Source organism: Dromiciops gliroides, chromosome 3 (assembly GCF_019393635.1).
Source record: "Dromiciops gliroides isolate mDroGli1 chromosome 3, mDroGli1.pri, whole genome shotgun sequence".
Lineage (NCBI taxonomy): Eukaryota > Metazoa > Chordata > Mammalia > Microbiotheria > Microbiotheriidae > Dromiciops > Dromiciops gliroides.
In genome coordinates, this window is record NC_057863.1 from 651,341,439 (window position 1) to 651,357,642 (window position 16,204).

The following is a 16,204-nucleotide window of genomic DNA, read 5'->3' on the forward strand; positions in this document are numbered from 1 at the left end:
CAAATTTATAAGAATGTAAGTCATTCTCCAATTGAGAAATGGTCAAAGGCAGTTTTCAGATGAAGAAATAAAACTAACATTTATATGTCACTTAGGGCACTGTGCCAAGCACTTTAGAGATATGATCCCGTTTAATTATGATAGCTAACATTTATATAGTGCCCTGGAAATTAGGTGCTATTAATATCTCCATTTTACAAATGAGGAAACTGAGGCAGAGTTAAGTGACTGGCAGGGTTCACACAGCTTCCAAATGTCTGAGGCAGGATTTGAACTCAGATCTTCATGACTCCAGTCCCACATACATATATAGATATAGCTGTGCCGCTGGCTCCCCCTTTTGATCGTGGAAGCTCCACTGGATCTGGAATCAGGCCTGGATTCTTTGAAGTGATGACTTGACAACATGCCAGGTCATACGTGTGACCTTGAGCAAGTCACTTCTGCTCCATGAATCTCAGCTTGTTTGGATTTTTTATCTGCAGAAGGAAGGGCACGGGAACTTCCCTTCCAATCCCACATCTCACAGTCCTAGGAAATCTGTGCCTGAACTCAGGAATTCATCAATATCTGAGGATTTCTGAGACCTCAGAGCAGGTTGTAATTTCCTGAATCCCCCCCAACCCCCGCCCCCAAGCCCCTGCACATCCCAGCCCTGGCACTCACAGGAGGAGGAGGAGGCAGAGGGCCAGCAGACTTGAGACACCAGCTCCACAGAGGACCCCGGTGATGATACCTTTTTGGAACGCATGGGACAGAGTGCTCCTATCTGCACAAAAGAGAAGTTTGGGGTGAATGTGGGGGTGGCCATGGTGGGCCCTCTGCCTCACTGCCCTCTGCCCCAAGAGCCTCCCTCCTCAGTCCTTCACCTGGCACTAGCTGGAAGAGAAGGGTGTGGGTCCCTTGTAGGTTCTTCCCCTCACAGCTGATGTCAATGTTGGGGACCCTGTCCATCTTCACACTCAGGGTGCTGTTGGCCCATGGCCCAGACCTGGATGATATCACCTGGAAGGTGTTACTGCTACTATTGCTCTCCACAAGCTTCCCCCCCACCTGCCAGTGCAGGGAGGGGGCTGGCTCTGCTTGGACAGAACAGGTACAGGACAAGCCTTCCTCAGCCCAGGAGCAAGAAGGCCTGAGAATCCTTGGGGGATCTGTGGGAAGATACAGGAGACCCCCCCCCTTACTGGGTAACGCTCCTTTACCCACTATGACCCAAACACCCTGTGGTACACAGCCCTCTCACACTCACACTGCACAGAGAGGCTCAAGGAGACCTGCTGGGAGCCTAGAGTATGCTGGGCATGGCAGGTGTAGTTCCCTCCATCTTCTGGCCTCAGGTGGGGCAGATCCAGGGGCAGGACTCCATCATCTGAGAACTGGGAAGAAGCCAAGGTCTGGTCCCCCAGTATCCAGCTCAGTGTAGCTGGGGGATTGCTGTGGGCAGCACAGAGCAGGTGAAGGGATCCTCCCTCCTGTACCACAAGAGGTGAGCTCCTTCCTGGGACCCAAACTGAAAAAGATCAGGATGTCCAAGTGAGAACCTGGAGAGACTTCAGAGATCACACAGTCACCACCTTCATTGTACCCAGGAGGAAACTGGGAGCTGGAAAGCTGATGTGTCTTCCCCAGGGTCAGACAAGGAAGGGGAAACTGGAAGAGGACAAGAGCCCAGGCAGGAAGGAAATGCCCCAGGCCCAGCCCAGCCTGGACTTCCTGCCGCCTTCTCACTCCCCTCCATCTTACCTGACTGGTCCCCAGGGCCAGGAAATGGAGTCCTCACCTGTTTCTCTTTCTGCTACCAGCCCACACTCAGCCCGGGTTGTGTTCTCTTTGTTTCTGTTTTTTGTTTTCTTCCCCCCTCCCCTCCCTCTTTCTCTGCTTCTTTTTCTCCTTCCTTCCTTCCCCCCTTCTCTCTTTTTTCACTGTACAAATTTATGAAACGATAATATTTTTTTTAAAAGGAGCTCTCAGGGGACTGAAATGTCCATGCAGTGAGCCTGGGAATCTTGTATCATTTGAACCCAGTGTTATCACCTGTGGGAGGCAGATTCCTCCACCCAGCCCCCTGTGGCCTGAAGGCAAATACTGCACTTTCATGACTGAAGGCTAAAGGGTCAACCTGGATGGCCATTGTCCAGGCCCCAACTCACAGCAGCTCCTAGGCCCATTCCCCCCATGGCCTCTTCCTCCACAAGCCCCTCAAGCTCCCCAGGTGAGCCCTGAAACCACAGTGATTGGACCAAGTTAGCAATGCCTCCCATGTGACCTGGACTGTTCAGTCCCAGTTCAGCTTCCCCAACAGGGAAACATTGATAGGGACAGTGGATGGAGCAGTGCCCTGGGAACTGGAACAACCAGGTGGGTCTTGTACCTCTCAGCCTAAACCGAGTTTGGTGGAGAGGTTACTACTGTTACACCCTGCATTTAGAGTTGACATCTCTGGTGCTGGGTCTGAACTGAGCCAGGCCTTCCTCACAGCTCTGAGCATCAGCTTTTTCATCTGGGAAATGCGGATAAGAACTCTCCATCTCCTTACTCATGGGGAGGAGGAAAATTTTCTATCCCTTAAAGTCTTAAGTAAATATGAGATGATGAAATTCCAAGGGGAGGGGCAGTACAGGACAAAGGGCACCAGGTCCAGGGGAGTGAGAGTCCCTGTCTCTCCTGTCTCTGACAATAAGGCCCACCCTCAGACTAAAAGCTGAGGCACCTGAGGTCCCCTCCCTGCCCTCACCCTTGGGCTCTGCTCTTACCTGTTTTCCTGTTGTCTTGGGAGATGGTGATGGTCGCATTCTGCACATCTGCAAGAGAAGGAGGAGTCTGGCTGGGGGTGGGGGGAGGGGGCTCTCTGTCCAGCCCAGCATCATGCTGGGAAGAGATGAAATCCCAGACTCAGAGAACATCAGAATGGGAAGGAAGCTCAGAGTCTGTCTGGGCTAATCCCCTTCTGACTGACATTGGTACATGAAACATGGAAGCTGAGAGAGAGAAAAGATAGGAAAACCCAGACTATGTCTCTACCAGGAAGCAGCTTTCCCTGACCTGGTCCAGGAAAAAGGCATCTGACTTCCCAGGGCTGGACCGTGACCCTGGCATCTTGATGCAGCCCTCCCTAGCCCCCCTCCCCTGGGGGAAGCAGACCCCCTGCCCCAGCACTCACAGGACACATTGAGTTGGATGGTTCTCTCTGGGCTCAAACGACCTCCAGGCAAGGTCACCTGACAGGTGAGATTGGTGCCATGATGCTGGTGTCCAGGGATGAAGGAAACCTCTGAAGAGTGGGAGGCCCCAGAGCTTCCTGGCTGGGAGGAGACGGTAGCCCCCATCCAAGAAAAGTTGTAGGCCAGATTTTCTCCACAAGCCCAAGGAAATGTGCACTTCAGAGTCACTGGGTTCCCTGACTCTAGCACCTCTGGAACATCCATGTCTGGCTTCTGGATCAAGTCTGGAGAGGAGAGAGACAGTGATCCAGGGGAGGGGGAGGGGAATTAGGTTTCAAGTGTCCTTGCAGATGTTGGTACCTGCACCATCCCCCAGGTCCCTCAGGTGTCCCCACATAGTATGGCACCCTTGGTGCCCCTAATCCTTACCAGGAGCCTCCCCTGCCATCCTCAGGGCCTGAGACACTCAGAGATTAGAGGGCAAGAGGAAGTTCCATTAAAAGCATCATTTTACTTCAGGGGATACTGAGTCTCAGAGAGGGGAGGGATTTGCATGGTAAAAGGAGGAGTGGGGAAATCTGGGATTTGAACCTAGTTCCTTTCTCAGCAGATATAGGCTTCTTTCCAGCACAAACCTGGCCCCTCTCAGCCTTGCCTGGGGCCTAGTTGCTCATAAAGAGGAGCTCACCAAGTTCCCAAATTTTATAGCTCTGGAGTTTCAGGAAAGCTCTTCAGACCCTGCTCTGGATCTGCCCCCTCCCTAAGTGGGGTCCCCACCTGTGCTCCATGGTCTCTCACCCCTCCACATGGAGCTTGAGGGGTCTCCAAGGCCAGGCCATTCCCTAGACCTTCCTGCCCCACACAATGAGAACCTCCCATGACAGGAGCTTCCTACCTGTCACATTCACATAAAGTAGCTTCTGTGTGTAACTGTATCTTTCCTTTCCATTTACAACCCGGAAGAAGTATCTGCCACTGTCTGAGAACTGGATGTCTTTGATGCTCAGAGAGCAGTTGTTCATCTTGGGATTCCCAAGGAGATGGAATCTCCCCTTGGCTTGCTCCTCCACCATCTGATATAGGTTATTTGTGGCCACAGGCTTTCCACTAAAAACATCAGTCCCTTCTCTGAACCAGAATCCATAAACTGGCTTGCTGTTAAAGGGTGAGGGGTAGTTGAAGGTGCAGGGAACTCGGGCACACAGCCCCTCCTGCACACTCACCCAAGGCTGCATCTCCAGTGTCTGGGACGAGGACCCTGAGGGCAGACAGAGGCCTGGTCAGCACCTGCAACTCTTCCCACCCCCCTCAGCCCAGTTTCCCTCTGCCCCAGGCCCACTCACCCTCCCAGAGCAGGGGCAGCAGCAGCAGCAGCATCTCTGGGGCAGCAGAGAGCCAGGTTCTGGTGGGTCACGATGTCACTCCCCCAACACCAGGGCTCCCTCTGGTCATCTCTGTCAGGCTCAGGGCAAAAAGGAAGCTAAAAGAGGAAGCCCCTGGGTGGACAGAGAGGGAGGCCTGTCCTCAGAAGAGGAAGCCCTGTCTTCTTCCCCAGTGGGCTCCTGTCCTCCTTAGCTGAGCTCAGTAGGGAGGGGCCTCCTGTCCTGGAGCAGCTCCAGGGATATTCAGGACTCCAGGGCTGGGGGAGGACAGAGCTGGTGCACAGGCTGGGGCCAGGGATGTTGTCTGGAAGAGAGGGTCTGTGTGGCTCATAGAGCTGCAGGGACCAGAGCAGGGGCTGCCCATCACACACGGCTGCACCTGTCCTGTACAACTGACACAGTAACACCTGAGGTGAAATCCTGACTCACGCATTTCCTGCAGTGCCTTTCCCCTGGGTGAGCCTCAGTTTTCCTCTCTGTAAAATGAGCTTGTGGTGAGGAGTGAATGTTATATTTCTGAAGTGTTTTGCAAACCTCAAATGCTACAAAAACATTGGCAATTATTAATAGTACTTTACTCCCCTCTAGGAACTCTGTAATGCAGCTCTACCCACCAACTGCCTATTCCTTGGGCATGTCATTCCCTTGCTCATCCCCAGGTGTTTGCCCTGGCTGTGCCTCATGCCTGGAAGACTTTGACCCCTCATTTCCTTCCTCCTGGCTTCTATTAAATCTCAGCTCCAGTGGTTGTTCTGCTTCCCCTTTCTGTTTGTCTCCTCTACTCTCCATCTTTCTTCTACATGCCTGGTTGTTGACGTGGTGTTTTCCCATGAAAATGAGAACTCCTGGTGGATGGGGCTGGTTCTGCCTTTCTTGGTATCCTCAGGGCTTAGCACAGTGCCTGACATACAGAAAGGAATTGATAAATGCTTAACTCTTAACAGAAGGCCAGTTCTTTGTATTCTGATTCCTGTGGTTTTTGCTCACAGTGTTTACTAGGACTGACATTCCCCTTGCTTCATCAGTTCATACTGATCTATGCTTCTCTGAATTACCATATCCGCCCTTCCAATTTCCTAACACCATATTCTAGTATTTTCATATAACATAACTTAGATTTCCCACCACCTTTGCATATCCACTTACCCATTTCTATGTGGTGGTGGTAACATTTTTGCCACCATGATTTTATGTTATGGGCATTCTGATAGTTATGGGACCTTTCTGCCTTGTCTTTAACCTTCTGAGGATTCAGTCTCAGTAAAAACAATAGCCAGGTGTCAACAGGCAATGATAAGGTTATGAGACATGTGAAAACCAGGTTTATTGTGAGAGAAATGAACATGTATATGGAGCCCAAAGGGTTCCCAGTCTTTATAGAAGTTTGGAGGACAAAGGAAAGAGAGAATCCCAGGAAAAGGTTTGACATTGGAGGGGGAACAGTGTAGTAAAGATGGGAAAAAAGACAAGAGCACTCCCCACAGGGAGGACCAAGGTGATGGCAAAAGCCTCATTCTTTTCCCTTGCAAACTGTTAGACTCTTTTTGGAGGGGGGTTGTTCTTTTTTTTGGTGAGGCAATGGGGGTTAAGTGACTTGCCCAGGGTCACACAGCTAGTAAGTCTTAAGTGTCTGATTTGAAGGCTGGATTTGAACTCAGGTTCTCCTGAATCCAGGGCCAGCACTCTATCCACTGCACCACCTAGCTGCCCCACTGTTAGACTCTTTTAGCAGCCCTTAACACAGGCCAATCATACAGCTGGAGACCTGTCCTTCAACCTGGAGATTACAGATTCTGCAAAGACATATGAAGGGACTACTGTAAAGTGCTACTGATTCAAAGAGAACAAGTATGATTTGTACGCCCTTAAGAAGCGTACTGTAAAGTCAGGGCAATGGGAGGATAAGCTCATGCCTAGACTAATCAAAAGCTCCCCTGGACTTACTCTTCCAGCTCCCATTCTTCAAACTGACAGTTTCCGTGTCGGTGAGAAGTGGAGTGATTCCCAATGGCAAAAAAATTTTGCTTTTTTTTCCATTCACTTTTTTAAAAAATTGTGGCAATTTATATGGAAGATTCCAATTTCAAGTTTGTTTATTTTTTTCATTTCTCTCTCTCTTTTCTGTCTGTCTGAAAAAATAAAGCCTTCAAAATGTTGTGGGCCCAAAGTTCCCCAGAAGTTCTCTGGGGCACATTGAGGAATCTTCTCCTTGAGAAACTAAACCAGAGGACAGATACACCTAGAGAGATAAGCAGAACCAAATCAGACTGAGCTAGCTTCGGGACCTCCACCCTTCATTCTGATCCCCCTTACCCCTGGGGAGATAACTTTGGGTGTGGCTGTGGTCTTTTTGTCCTGAAGAGAGAGATGGCTTGAGAGATCCATAGCCACCCCTCACCCAATTCCTCTAGCCACCACCAGTGGGGGATGGTCCTCCCTCACTAAAGAAACTTTCCACAGGCAGATGGTCACTCCCATCAGTCCCCTATAAAAGTACCTACCAGTCTCCTTCTTGAAGAGATTGGTACCTCAGAGCCATGTGCTTTGTGCCATACCTATCTCCCCATGAGAAGCCCAAGGATTTCTTTCATGGTTTCCCTTCCCCGCCCTTCCCTTCCCTTGCCCCTAAATAAACTACCATCTTATTCTAACTACTTTTGTGTACAAGACGGTGTAATTCTTTAAAGAGGAATTCCTAAGAACCCCTACCCCTAACCCAAACCCCATACCCCATTTTCCCCCATAACATTTTGGCGCCCAAATGTTTGAAGGGACACAGGAATTTCCTCTTTCCTCTTAGCACAAAAAACTGGGGTGGGGGGGAGGGGAACCTCCCTTCTGGGTTTCCTTTCTCCTTCTCCCACCTGACTCAACCTCCCGTTCGAGTCACAGAGAGGTAGAGAGAGGATCAGCTTTTGCATGTGACAGTGGAGGGCAGCCTGGGTCTCCCTCCCTCGCCGAAAGCTCAACCAGACATCTGGACCATGCTTGGCACACAAAACCTGGAGGTAGGACCCTCCCTTCTGGGTTTCTCTTCTCCCTCTCCCACCGGACTCAACCTCCCGTTTGAGTCACAGAGAAGTAGAGACAGTTGGCTTCTGCACAACAGCAGAGGGCAGCTTGGGACTCCTAGATGTCCAAACCAAGCTTGGACCCTCCACGTTTCTGGGTAAGAACTTTTATGCTTTGCCAGCACCCTGCTCTTCCACGAGACAGGCAGCTGTGTTTCTCTCCCTTGAGAAAGCTAACCTCACCCAATAAGAGACTCTTACCCACCCCATCTAAGCCCTATTAATGGGGAATCATTACAAGTCTAAGGAACAGGTTGACTCATCTGATATGCCTTCCTCCCCTATTACTCCATCCCCTCAGGCCACACCACCCTCTTCTCCTCCAGTTTTCCCTTTACTCCCTGCTTCTCACCCCCTCCTCTTTACCCCTCCCTTCCAAACTTCTCAGCCAACTCTTGGAAGGGGCTTCAGTACCCTTCTCCATATTTTCTCCCCCTATCCAGTTTGTTCCCCACTCTCCCGTCTCCCACGCAGCTGCTCCCATCTGCATTACCTGGTATGCCCTTTGCTCCACCTCTACCCACCATGGCCACCCCTCCCCCATCCACCACCCCCTCCGCTCCTCTCCCTCCACGGATTCCCCACAGGTGGCTATCTCCATTCCTTCAGCAACCACACCCCGTCCTACTCAGCCCTTTCGCCTGGCCAGGCCTCAGGAAATCTGCATACCAATTCCACCTGCTCCTGTATCCCCACCAGCCCCCCTGCGCCTCTTATGGGAAGTCCCCATGGGGGATTCCACAACTAGGGTCCATATTCCTTTTTTGATGGGTGATATGTATCAGATTAAGGAGAAATTGGGGCGTTATTCAGAGAACCCCACAATGTTTCTAGATGGTTTTATGTCTGTGACCATGCAGTTTGACCTTTCTTGGTCTGACTTACAAGTTATCCTTGGTGGCTATTGTATCCCCATGAGAAAAAGCGAATCATAGACCTGGCTATACAAGCTGGTGATGAATATGCCACAGGATGACACCTGGGCAGGAACCCCAGGCACCATGGCAGTACCCTAGAGCAATCCCAGCTGGAATTATCATGACAGGGAAGATAGAGCTCAGAGGGACCACACGGTTACTTTTCTCATTGAGGGTATGAAAAGAGGGGTCAAGAAACAGGTCAATTATGAAAAAGGTGAAGGAGATAACACAGGGGTCTGACAAAAATCCTGCTGACTATGCCAAAAATGTTATGGGGGGGAAATGGGGTATGGGGTTTGGGTTAGGGGTTCTTAGGAATTCCTCTTTAAAGAATTACACTGTCTTGCACACAAAAGTAATTAGAATAAGATGGTAGTTTATTTAGGGGCAAGGGAAGGGAAGGGGGGGAAGGGAAACCATGAAAGAAATCCTTGGACTTCTCATGGGGAGATAGGTATGGCACAAAGCACATGGCTCTGAGGCACCAATCTCTTCAAGGAGGAGACTGGTAGGTACTTTTATAGGGGACTGATGGGAGTGACCATCTGCCTGTGGAAAGTTCCTTTAGTGAGGGAGGACCATCCCCCACTGGTGGTGGCTAGAGGAATTGGGTGAGGGGTGGCTATGGATCTCTCAAGCCATCTCTCTCTTCAGGACACAAAGACCACAGCCACACCCAAAGTTATCTCCCCAGAATGAAAGGTGGAGTTTCCAAAGCTAGCTCAGTCTGATTTGGTTCTGCTTATCTCTCTAGGTGTATCTGTCCTCTGGTTTAGTTTCTCAAGGAGAAGATTCCTCAATGTGCCCCAGAGAACTTCTGGGGAACTTTGGGCCCACAACAAAAACATAGTTGTATAATCTGGCAAAGCAAATTCCCACATTTGTAATCCCTGAGAATGTATGTCCCTCCCTGCATTTTAAGTTCATCACCTCTTTGTCAGCAGGCATTCATCTCTATTCTTTTGGACTTGTCATTTGTTATTGTGTTGACCAGTGCTCTGAAGTCTTTCAAAATTGTTTCCTTCATAATGTGGTCATCATTGCATAGCTGCTCTGCCTCAGCTCATGGAGAGTCCCTTGTTTCCTTTGAAATTGTCTACTTCATCCTTTCTTTTTTTTTTTTTTTTGGTTTTTTTTTAATGTATAAGGTATTTTATTTTTTCCGTTACATGTAAAGATAGTTCTCAACTTTTGTTTATACAAGCTTTACAATTTCAGATTTTTCTCCCTCCCTCCCCTCCCTCCCCCCTCCCCTAGACAGCAGGTATTCTGATATAGGTTATATCTATATATCTCTATACATATACATATATAGATATATACACACACATATATATACACATAATAACATTAATCCTATTTCTGCATTAATCCTGTTACAAGAGAAAAAATCAGAGCAGTGATGCAAAACCTCAAAATAGAAAAAAACAACAACAGCACCCAAAACAAAAGAAATTGTATGGTTCAATCAGCATCTATACTCCACAGTTCTTTCTTTCTTTGTTTTTCTTGGATTTGGAGATTCTCTTCTATCATGAGTTCCCTGGAACTCTTCTGTACCATTGCATTGGTGAGAAGAATATAGTCCATCACAGTAGGTCAACACTCAATGTTGATACTTCATCCTTTCTAATGGCACCATAACATCGAACTGCATTCGTCTGCCACAGTTTGGTTAGCCATTCACCAACAGGATAAAATTCCTTGGTTAACAGTTTTTGAGCCCCATGAAAAGAGCTGCTATCACTATTTCTATCCCCATGAATCCTTTTCCTTTTCCTTTGATTTATATGGAAATAGGTCTACTAGAGCCACAACTGGGTCTATGCAGAATTTGGTGACTTTCTGGGAATAGTTCCAAACTGCTTTTTTTTTTTTTAGTGAGGCAATTGGGGTTAAGTGACTTGCCCAGGGTCACACAGCTAGTAAGTGTTAAGTGTCTGAGGCCGGATTTGAACTCAGGTCCTCCTGACTCCAGGGCTGGTGCTCTATCCACTGCGCCACCTAGCTGCCCCTCCAAACTGCTTTTTAGAATGGTTGAACCAACCTGCAGTGCACTAGACTTGTACTTCATTCCCCTTTTGGATCCCTTTTTTCACTCTTTAAATTTCCTCCATCTTGTCCCTGGTTCCCCACCCCTTTCAGTTTCCTTTTACCTGACATCTTCCTTCATTAGAATGTGAGTTCATTGAAAGCAAGAATTGCTTTCCTTCCTGCCTATATTTGTATTCTCAGAGCTTAGCACAGAATCTGGGATATAGGATGGGATTAATAAATGCTTGTTGACTTGACTTGTCAACCAATGTACCTGCCCCACCCCCACCCCCAACAAAATTTGTCATTTTCTTCTGTTGTTAATGTTATGGGGTTGGGACACATCAAAGAATTTGGGACTATTAAAGTTTAAACTGGCCTCCTTAGCTAAAGGATGAACACACGGGGCACTAGGAGGCACAGTGGATAAAGCACCGGCCCTGGAGTCAGGAGGACCTGAGTTCAAATCCGGCCTCAGACACTTAACACTTACTAGCTGTGTGACCCTGGGCAAGTCACTTAACCCCAACTGCCTCACTAAAAAAAAAAAAAAAAAAGGATGAACACACCTAGAGAAGTAAGAGAGATAAGCCTATTAGGCGTGGCTGCTGCTTGATCAGCCCCAGGGGACAGGCGTAACTCCTGAAGTCCAGACCACCACCTCTCATTCAAGCCTTCCTTCACCCCCAAAGGGAACTTTTATCAGGTGGTGATCACCCCATCCACCATCTATAAAGCTCTTGCTTTTCTCCTGTTCTGATTTCAGAGAATCATATCTCTAAACCATTCTCTACCCTAGAGAGTTTATCTCTCTCGGTTCCTTTCTCTAGCACCTAAATAAAAGATTATTTTATCCTAATTGGATTTGTGTGCTAGAGGGTGTAACCCTTTAAAGAGGATTACCTAAGGACTCCCACCTTCACCAAATTCCCTTGTGATAGTTATCTTTGGCAATCTGATAAATGTGAAGAGGAACCTCCAAGTTCTTTTAACTTGCCTTTCTCTAATGTTGAGCGGCTTAGAACATTTTTTTTCCTTATGATTATTGCTACTTTAGTTTTCTTCCATTGAAAGCTCCCTGTTCTTATTCTTGACCATCAATCTATCTGAGACTCTTTCATGTTTGTACATTTTAGTCTGTGACTGATATGTCTTGGATGTGAGATATTTATCAGAGAAAATTCATGAAACCTTTCTCCTCAGTTGCCTATTCCCCTTTTAATTTTGACTATAGCAGTCTGTGTAAAAACTTTTTAATTTTCTAGAAGTAAAAATAGCCTATTTTGCTGAACTCTTCCCCTCTCCATAGATCTGAAAGGTAATATCTTCCTTGTTTTTCTAATTTGTTTATGATCTGACCTATTTATATGTAAGTGATATAGTCTTATCTTAAGGATACTAAGATCTTAAGCTTATCTGGATGTACCAAAAAAAGTGTTAGCTTAACCCTAATTTCTATCAAATTGATTTCCAGTTTTTCCAGATGTGGAAGTCTTCGTGTTTACCAGACACTATGCAGCTAGGTGGCACCTGGGCTTAGAATCAGAAACATTTATTTTCCTGAGATCAAAGTTACCTCAGCCATTTTCTAGCTGTGTGACCCTGTTTGTCTCAATTTGTGAAATGAACCAGAGCAGGAAATTCAAACTACTCCAGCTTCTCTGCTGAGTAAACCCCTAAAAAGGGTCATGGAGAATCAGAAATGACTGAAAAATGACTTAACAACAACAATAATGCTTTTCTATGTTGCCCACCTAAGTTGTTCCATGAATGAATTTTTTAAATTAATGATTTATTATGCACCTAAAAAAACAAAACCAAAGGAACAATTTTTTTTTTGTACTTCAAGGTCAATTTAGATATACAAAATGAATATAAATCTGACAAAGTATTGCCTCTGTATTAGTTTTCATTGTCTGTGTCTTCATTTGGCTCTGTATTTACAAATATACTCCTTTTCTCATGCGGTCCTTAGGGATTTTACTGTTTGGGTGCCCTTTTTCCGCTTTCACATTACTTCATATGAGTATTTCCAAATTCCTTCATGTTCCTTGTGTTTATTAACCAATGTCATTGAGTCATTTCCTTATGTTGATAGCTATTCAGCCATTTGCCAACTGTTGATCACTTCTCCCCAGTTTTTTAAAAGGCTCTATCCAGATTCAAAGGCCCCAGGGAAACACTGGGAACCTCAAAATGCTCTGGTTCATTGCCCCTGTCTGTATAGGCAGAGAACCTGGGAGCTTCAGTAGCTGCCCCTCTCCAAGGGGAGCTACCATCTCCAACCCCTTACAAGCACCTTTTTACAAGTAAATTAGAGACTGAGAAACAGATGAAGAAGGAGTGCATTCCAGGCAGGACAGCTGGGCCAAAGACACAGAGGTGAGAAATGAAGCATTGTGTATGTGGAACAGTAAGAAAGCCATTTAAACCATAGGAAGGAGAATGATATGGCTGGAAGGGTAGGTTGGGGGCCAGTTGTGAAATGCCAAATAAAGGCAATCACATTTGATCTCAGAGGTAATAGTGAGCCACTGGAATTGACTAAGTAGGAGAGTGACATGGCCAGACTTGGAGTTTAGGACAATCACATTGGCAGCAGTGCCAGGAATGGGAGGAAAGGAGAAAGTCAGAAGGGAGAAAAGGATGGCAGGCAGATCACTTAGCAGGGTATTGTGCTACCCTGAAGATAGGTGAGAGAGTCCAGAGAGCGGTGGGTGAGGCTATAGGGATAGGGGGACAGACATGAAACATATTATGAAGGTCTAAAGGACAAGACCTGGCAAGTGACTGGATATGAGTGAAAGGAGAGAAGTTAAGGTAAACTTGGGACCCTGGGAGAATACTGGTGTCCTTGACAGAAATGAGAAAGTTTGGAAGTGGGGCAATGGTTTGAGGGGTGGCAAAGATAATGAGTTCAGTTTTGGACATGTTGAGTAAGAGACACCTACAGGACATTCAGTTGGAAATGTCCCAGATGTGTATTTCAATCAGTTAATCAATCAACAAGCATTAATGAAGTGCCTACTGTGTGCCAGGTACTGGGTTAAACACTGGGTATATAAAGATTGGGAAAAATACAATCTCTCCCCTCAAAGAGTTCACAAGTTAATGGGGGAGACAATATGGCACTTCCAGGATATATATGGGGAAAATGAAAGGAAATCTCAAGGAAAGGCACCTAGGGGCAGGGTGGGGGTGGAAGGAACACCACTGAAAAGCCTCCTGCAAAAGGTGGGATTTGAATTGAGTCTTGAAGGAGGCCAATGAATCCAAGGAGGGAGAGATGAGGAGGGGGAGCATTCCAGGTGTGAGGGACAAAAAATCTTGTTGGTTCCATAGGCCCTCCTGAGTCTGGCTTCTGCAGGTAGAACCTTGCAAAGTCTGCATTGTCCTCTGCACCATGATGAGATACTGAAGGGGGATTTTAGTCATGGAGCAGGGCTCCCTACCTGTTCCATGTCTCAGATCCCTTTGGCAAACCTATGGGCTCCTCAGATCCATGGTTTTAAATAATTGATGGAAATGCTCATTTTAGGTGAGAAGTTAGTAATAATATAGATATAACTTTTTCTCTGAGCTCATAAACCCCTGAAATCTATCCAGAAACTCCCACTTTAAAAGCCCTGCTTTACAGTATGTTTATTAAATGGAATTGAAAAGGGGATCCCCCTTGCAGAGCTGATAGTTGCCTTGGAAGTTGAGTTCTCTCTTTATTTAGTGAGACTCATGTGCCCTCACTGGATTACTGCTGCAATATTCCGCAGTTCCCACCCCCAGCTTTCTGTTCTAGCAATGGAGGAAACTGAGGGACAGGGGAAAGATTACTTGTATTAGGTCACTCAGAGTTGGTGTCAGATACAGGAGTAAAACCCCACTCTTCTCACTCTAACATATATATATTTGGTGAGGCAATTGGGGTTAAGTGACTTGCCCAGGGTCACACAGATAGTAAGTGTCAAGTTTCTGAGGCCTGATTTGAACTCAGGTCCTCCTGAATCCAGGGCTGGTGCTCTATCTACTGCACCACCTAGCTGCCCCTCCAATTTATATATTTTTTTTCCAATTTATATTTTAATTAAGTTTGCATGAAATTATTTTTGTATTCAATTGCTATCATAGCAGGTTCATAACTAGACACAAACTGAGGAAAAAATCTGTATGCATTTATACATGTATTTGTATATATAACTGTGTAATTTAAGATTCTAAATGTGGATTCTAATGTGTTCCCCCAGTTTGGGGGAAACTGACTAAAAATCACTGATAAAACGAGTTTAGGTTTTTAAGGGTTTATTGGAAAATAGAAAGAAAAAGATTGAGAACAGAATTCTAACAGCCTGGCATTCCTATCTTTCCTCAAATTTCCTGTGAAGTCCTCTGCCGCCACCACCATCAAGTCCGGAAGCCAAAAAAAAGGCCAGCGCTCTCTGCGCAGGCTCCCTTTCCTCCTTCCTGTCTCCTCCCAGACCATAGGAGGCTCCTCCAGTTGATTGGCTGGTAGCCTTGATAGACAGCACCCATGAGCAAACGTCATTTCCTGACACCAAGGAAAAGCCACAATGCCTCTGAGGCATTTTCCTCATGGTGGAGCTCTCCCACAGCAAGTCTCCAGTAGGTGGTGTCATTCCAATCATTACAGTGCACAGTCATGCAACGGTTCCCCCGAGAATGGTAAATTAGGGAGTAGTGTTGCTGGATTAAGAACTGTGCAGCGTTTTAAAGTGATATTCTCATTACCTAACAGGGTTATTTCATACTTAGCCAGCCTTTGATCTGAAAAGGCTTGTGTCCTGTGACGTAGTAAGAGAGCCTCCCCTTCGTGAGGGCATTGCACAGTTAGAGGGTTACCTAGGACCAAATCAGAGGCTTTTTCTACCAAAAGCGCTGTGGCCGCCACTGCTCTAAGGCAAGGTGGCGCTCCAGCCGCTACAGGGTCCAGCTGAATTGAATAGTAGGCTATAGGGCGTTGGTTAGGCCCCAGTGACTGAGTCAGGACTCCAGAAGCCACCCCACTTTGTTCATGCACAAAGAGAGTGAAAGGCTTACTATAATCTGGTAGTCCTAGGGCAGGTGCTGATAACAAGGCCCGTTTTAATTCTTTTATGGCTGAGAGATGCTGGGGATCCAACTGTAAAATGTCTGGGACAGAACTTTTTGTTAGAGCTATGAGAGGTTTAGTAATTTCACCAAGAGAGGGTATCCATTATCTACAGTACCCAGCTGCTCCCAGAATGGCTCTTAATTGCTTCTTAGTAGAGGGGGCAGAAAGTTGTTGAATGGCCTGGACTCTCTTAGAAGAGACAGAGCGAGTTCCAGCAGCCAAAATAAATCCTAAATATTCTACCTGGGGCAAACACCATTGTACCTTTGTCTTGGAAACCTTGTGTCCTCTCTTGTGCAGCTCCAGCAGTAAGTGACGGCTATCTTCCTGACAAATTTCAGCATTAGGAGAGGCTAAAAGTAAGTCATCAACATATTATACTAGTGTGGAGCCTTTAAAGGTAATGGAGGCCAGATCCTGCTGTAAAATTTGGGAAAATAATGTAGGACTGTCTACAAATCCCTGTGGGAGTCTAGTCCAGGTCCACTGTCTATTTTTCCAGGTAAAAGCAAATAAATATTGGGAGTCC

At 46.7% G+C, this 16,204-nt stretch overlaps 1 protein-coding gene across 1 annotated transcript in view; it reads right to left on the reverse strand.

The window, feature by feature from the left end:
- Positions 1–370: 370 nt before the first annotated feature.
- The window catches only part of LOC122748281 (sialic acid-binding Ig-like lectin 10), a 31,183-nt gene continuing 15,349 nt past the window's right edge, over positions 371–16,204 (reverse strand). The window contains 7 exon segments of the mRNA XM_043993945.1: positions 371–461; positions 655–769; positions 870–1,154; positions 1,253–1,513; positions 3,164–3,448; positions 4,060–4,422; positions 4,508–4,566. Of these exon segments, the coding sequence (XP_043849880.1) occupies positions 371–461; positions 655–769; positions 870–1,154; positions 1,253–1,513; positions 3,164–3,448; positions 4,060–4,422; positions 4,508–4,566 (1,459 nt within the window).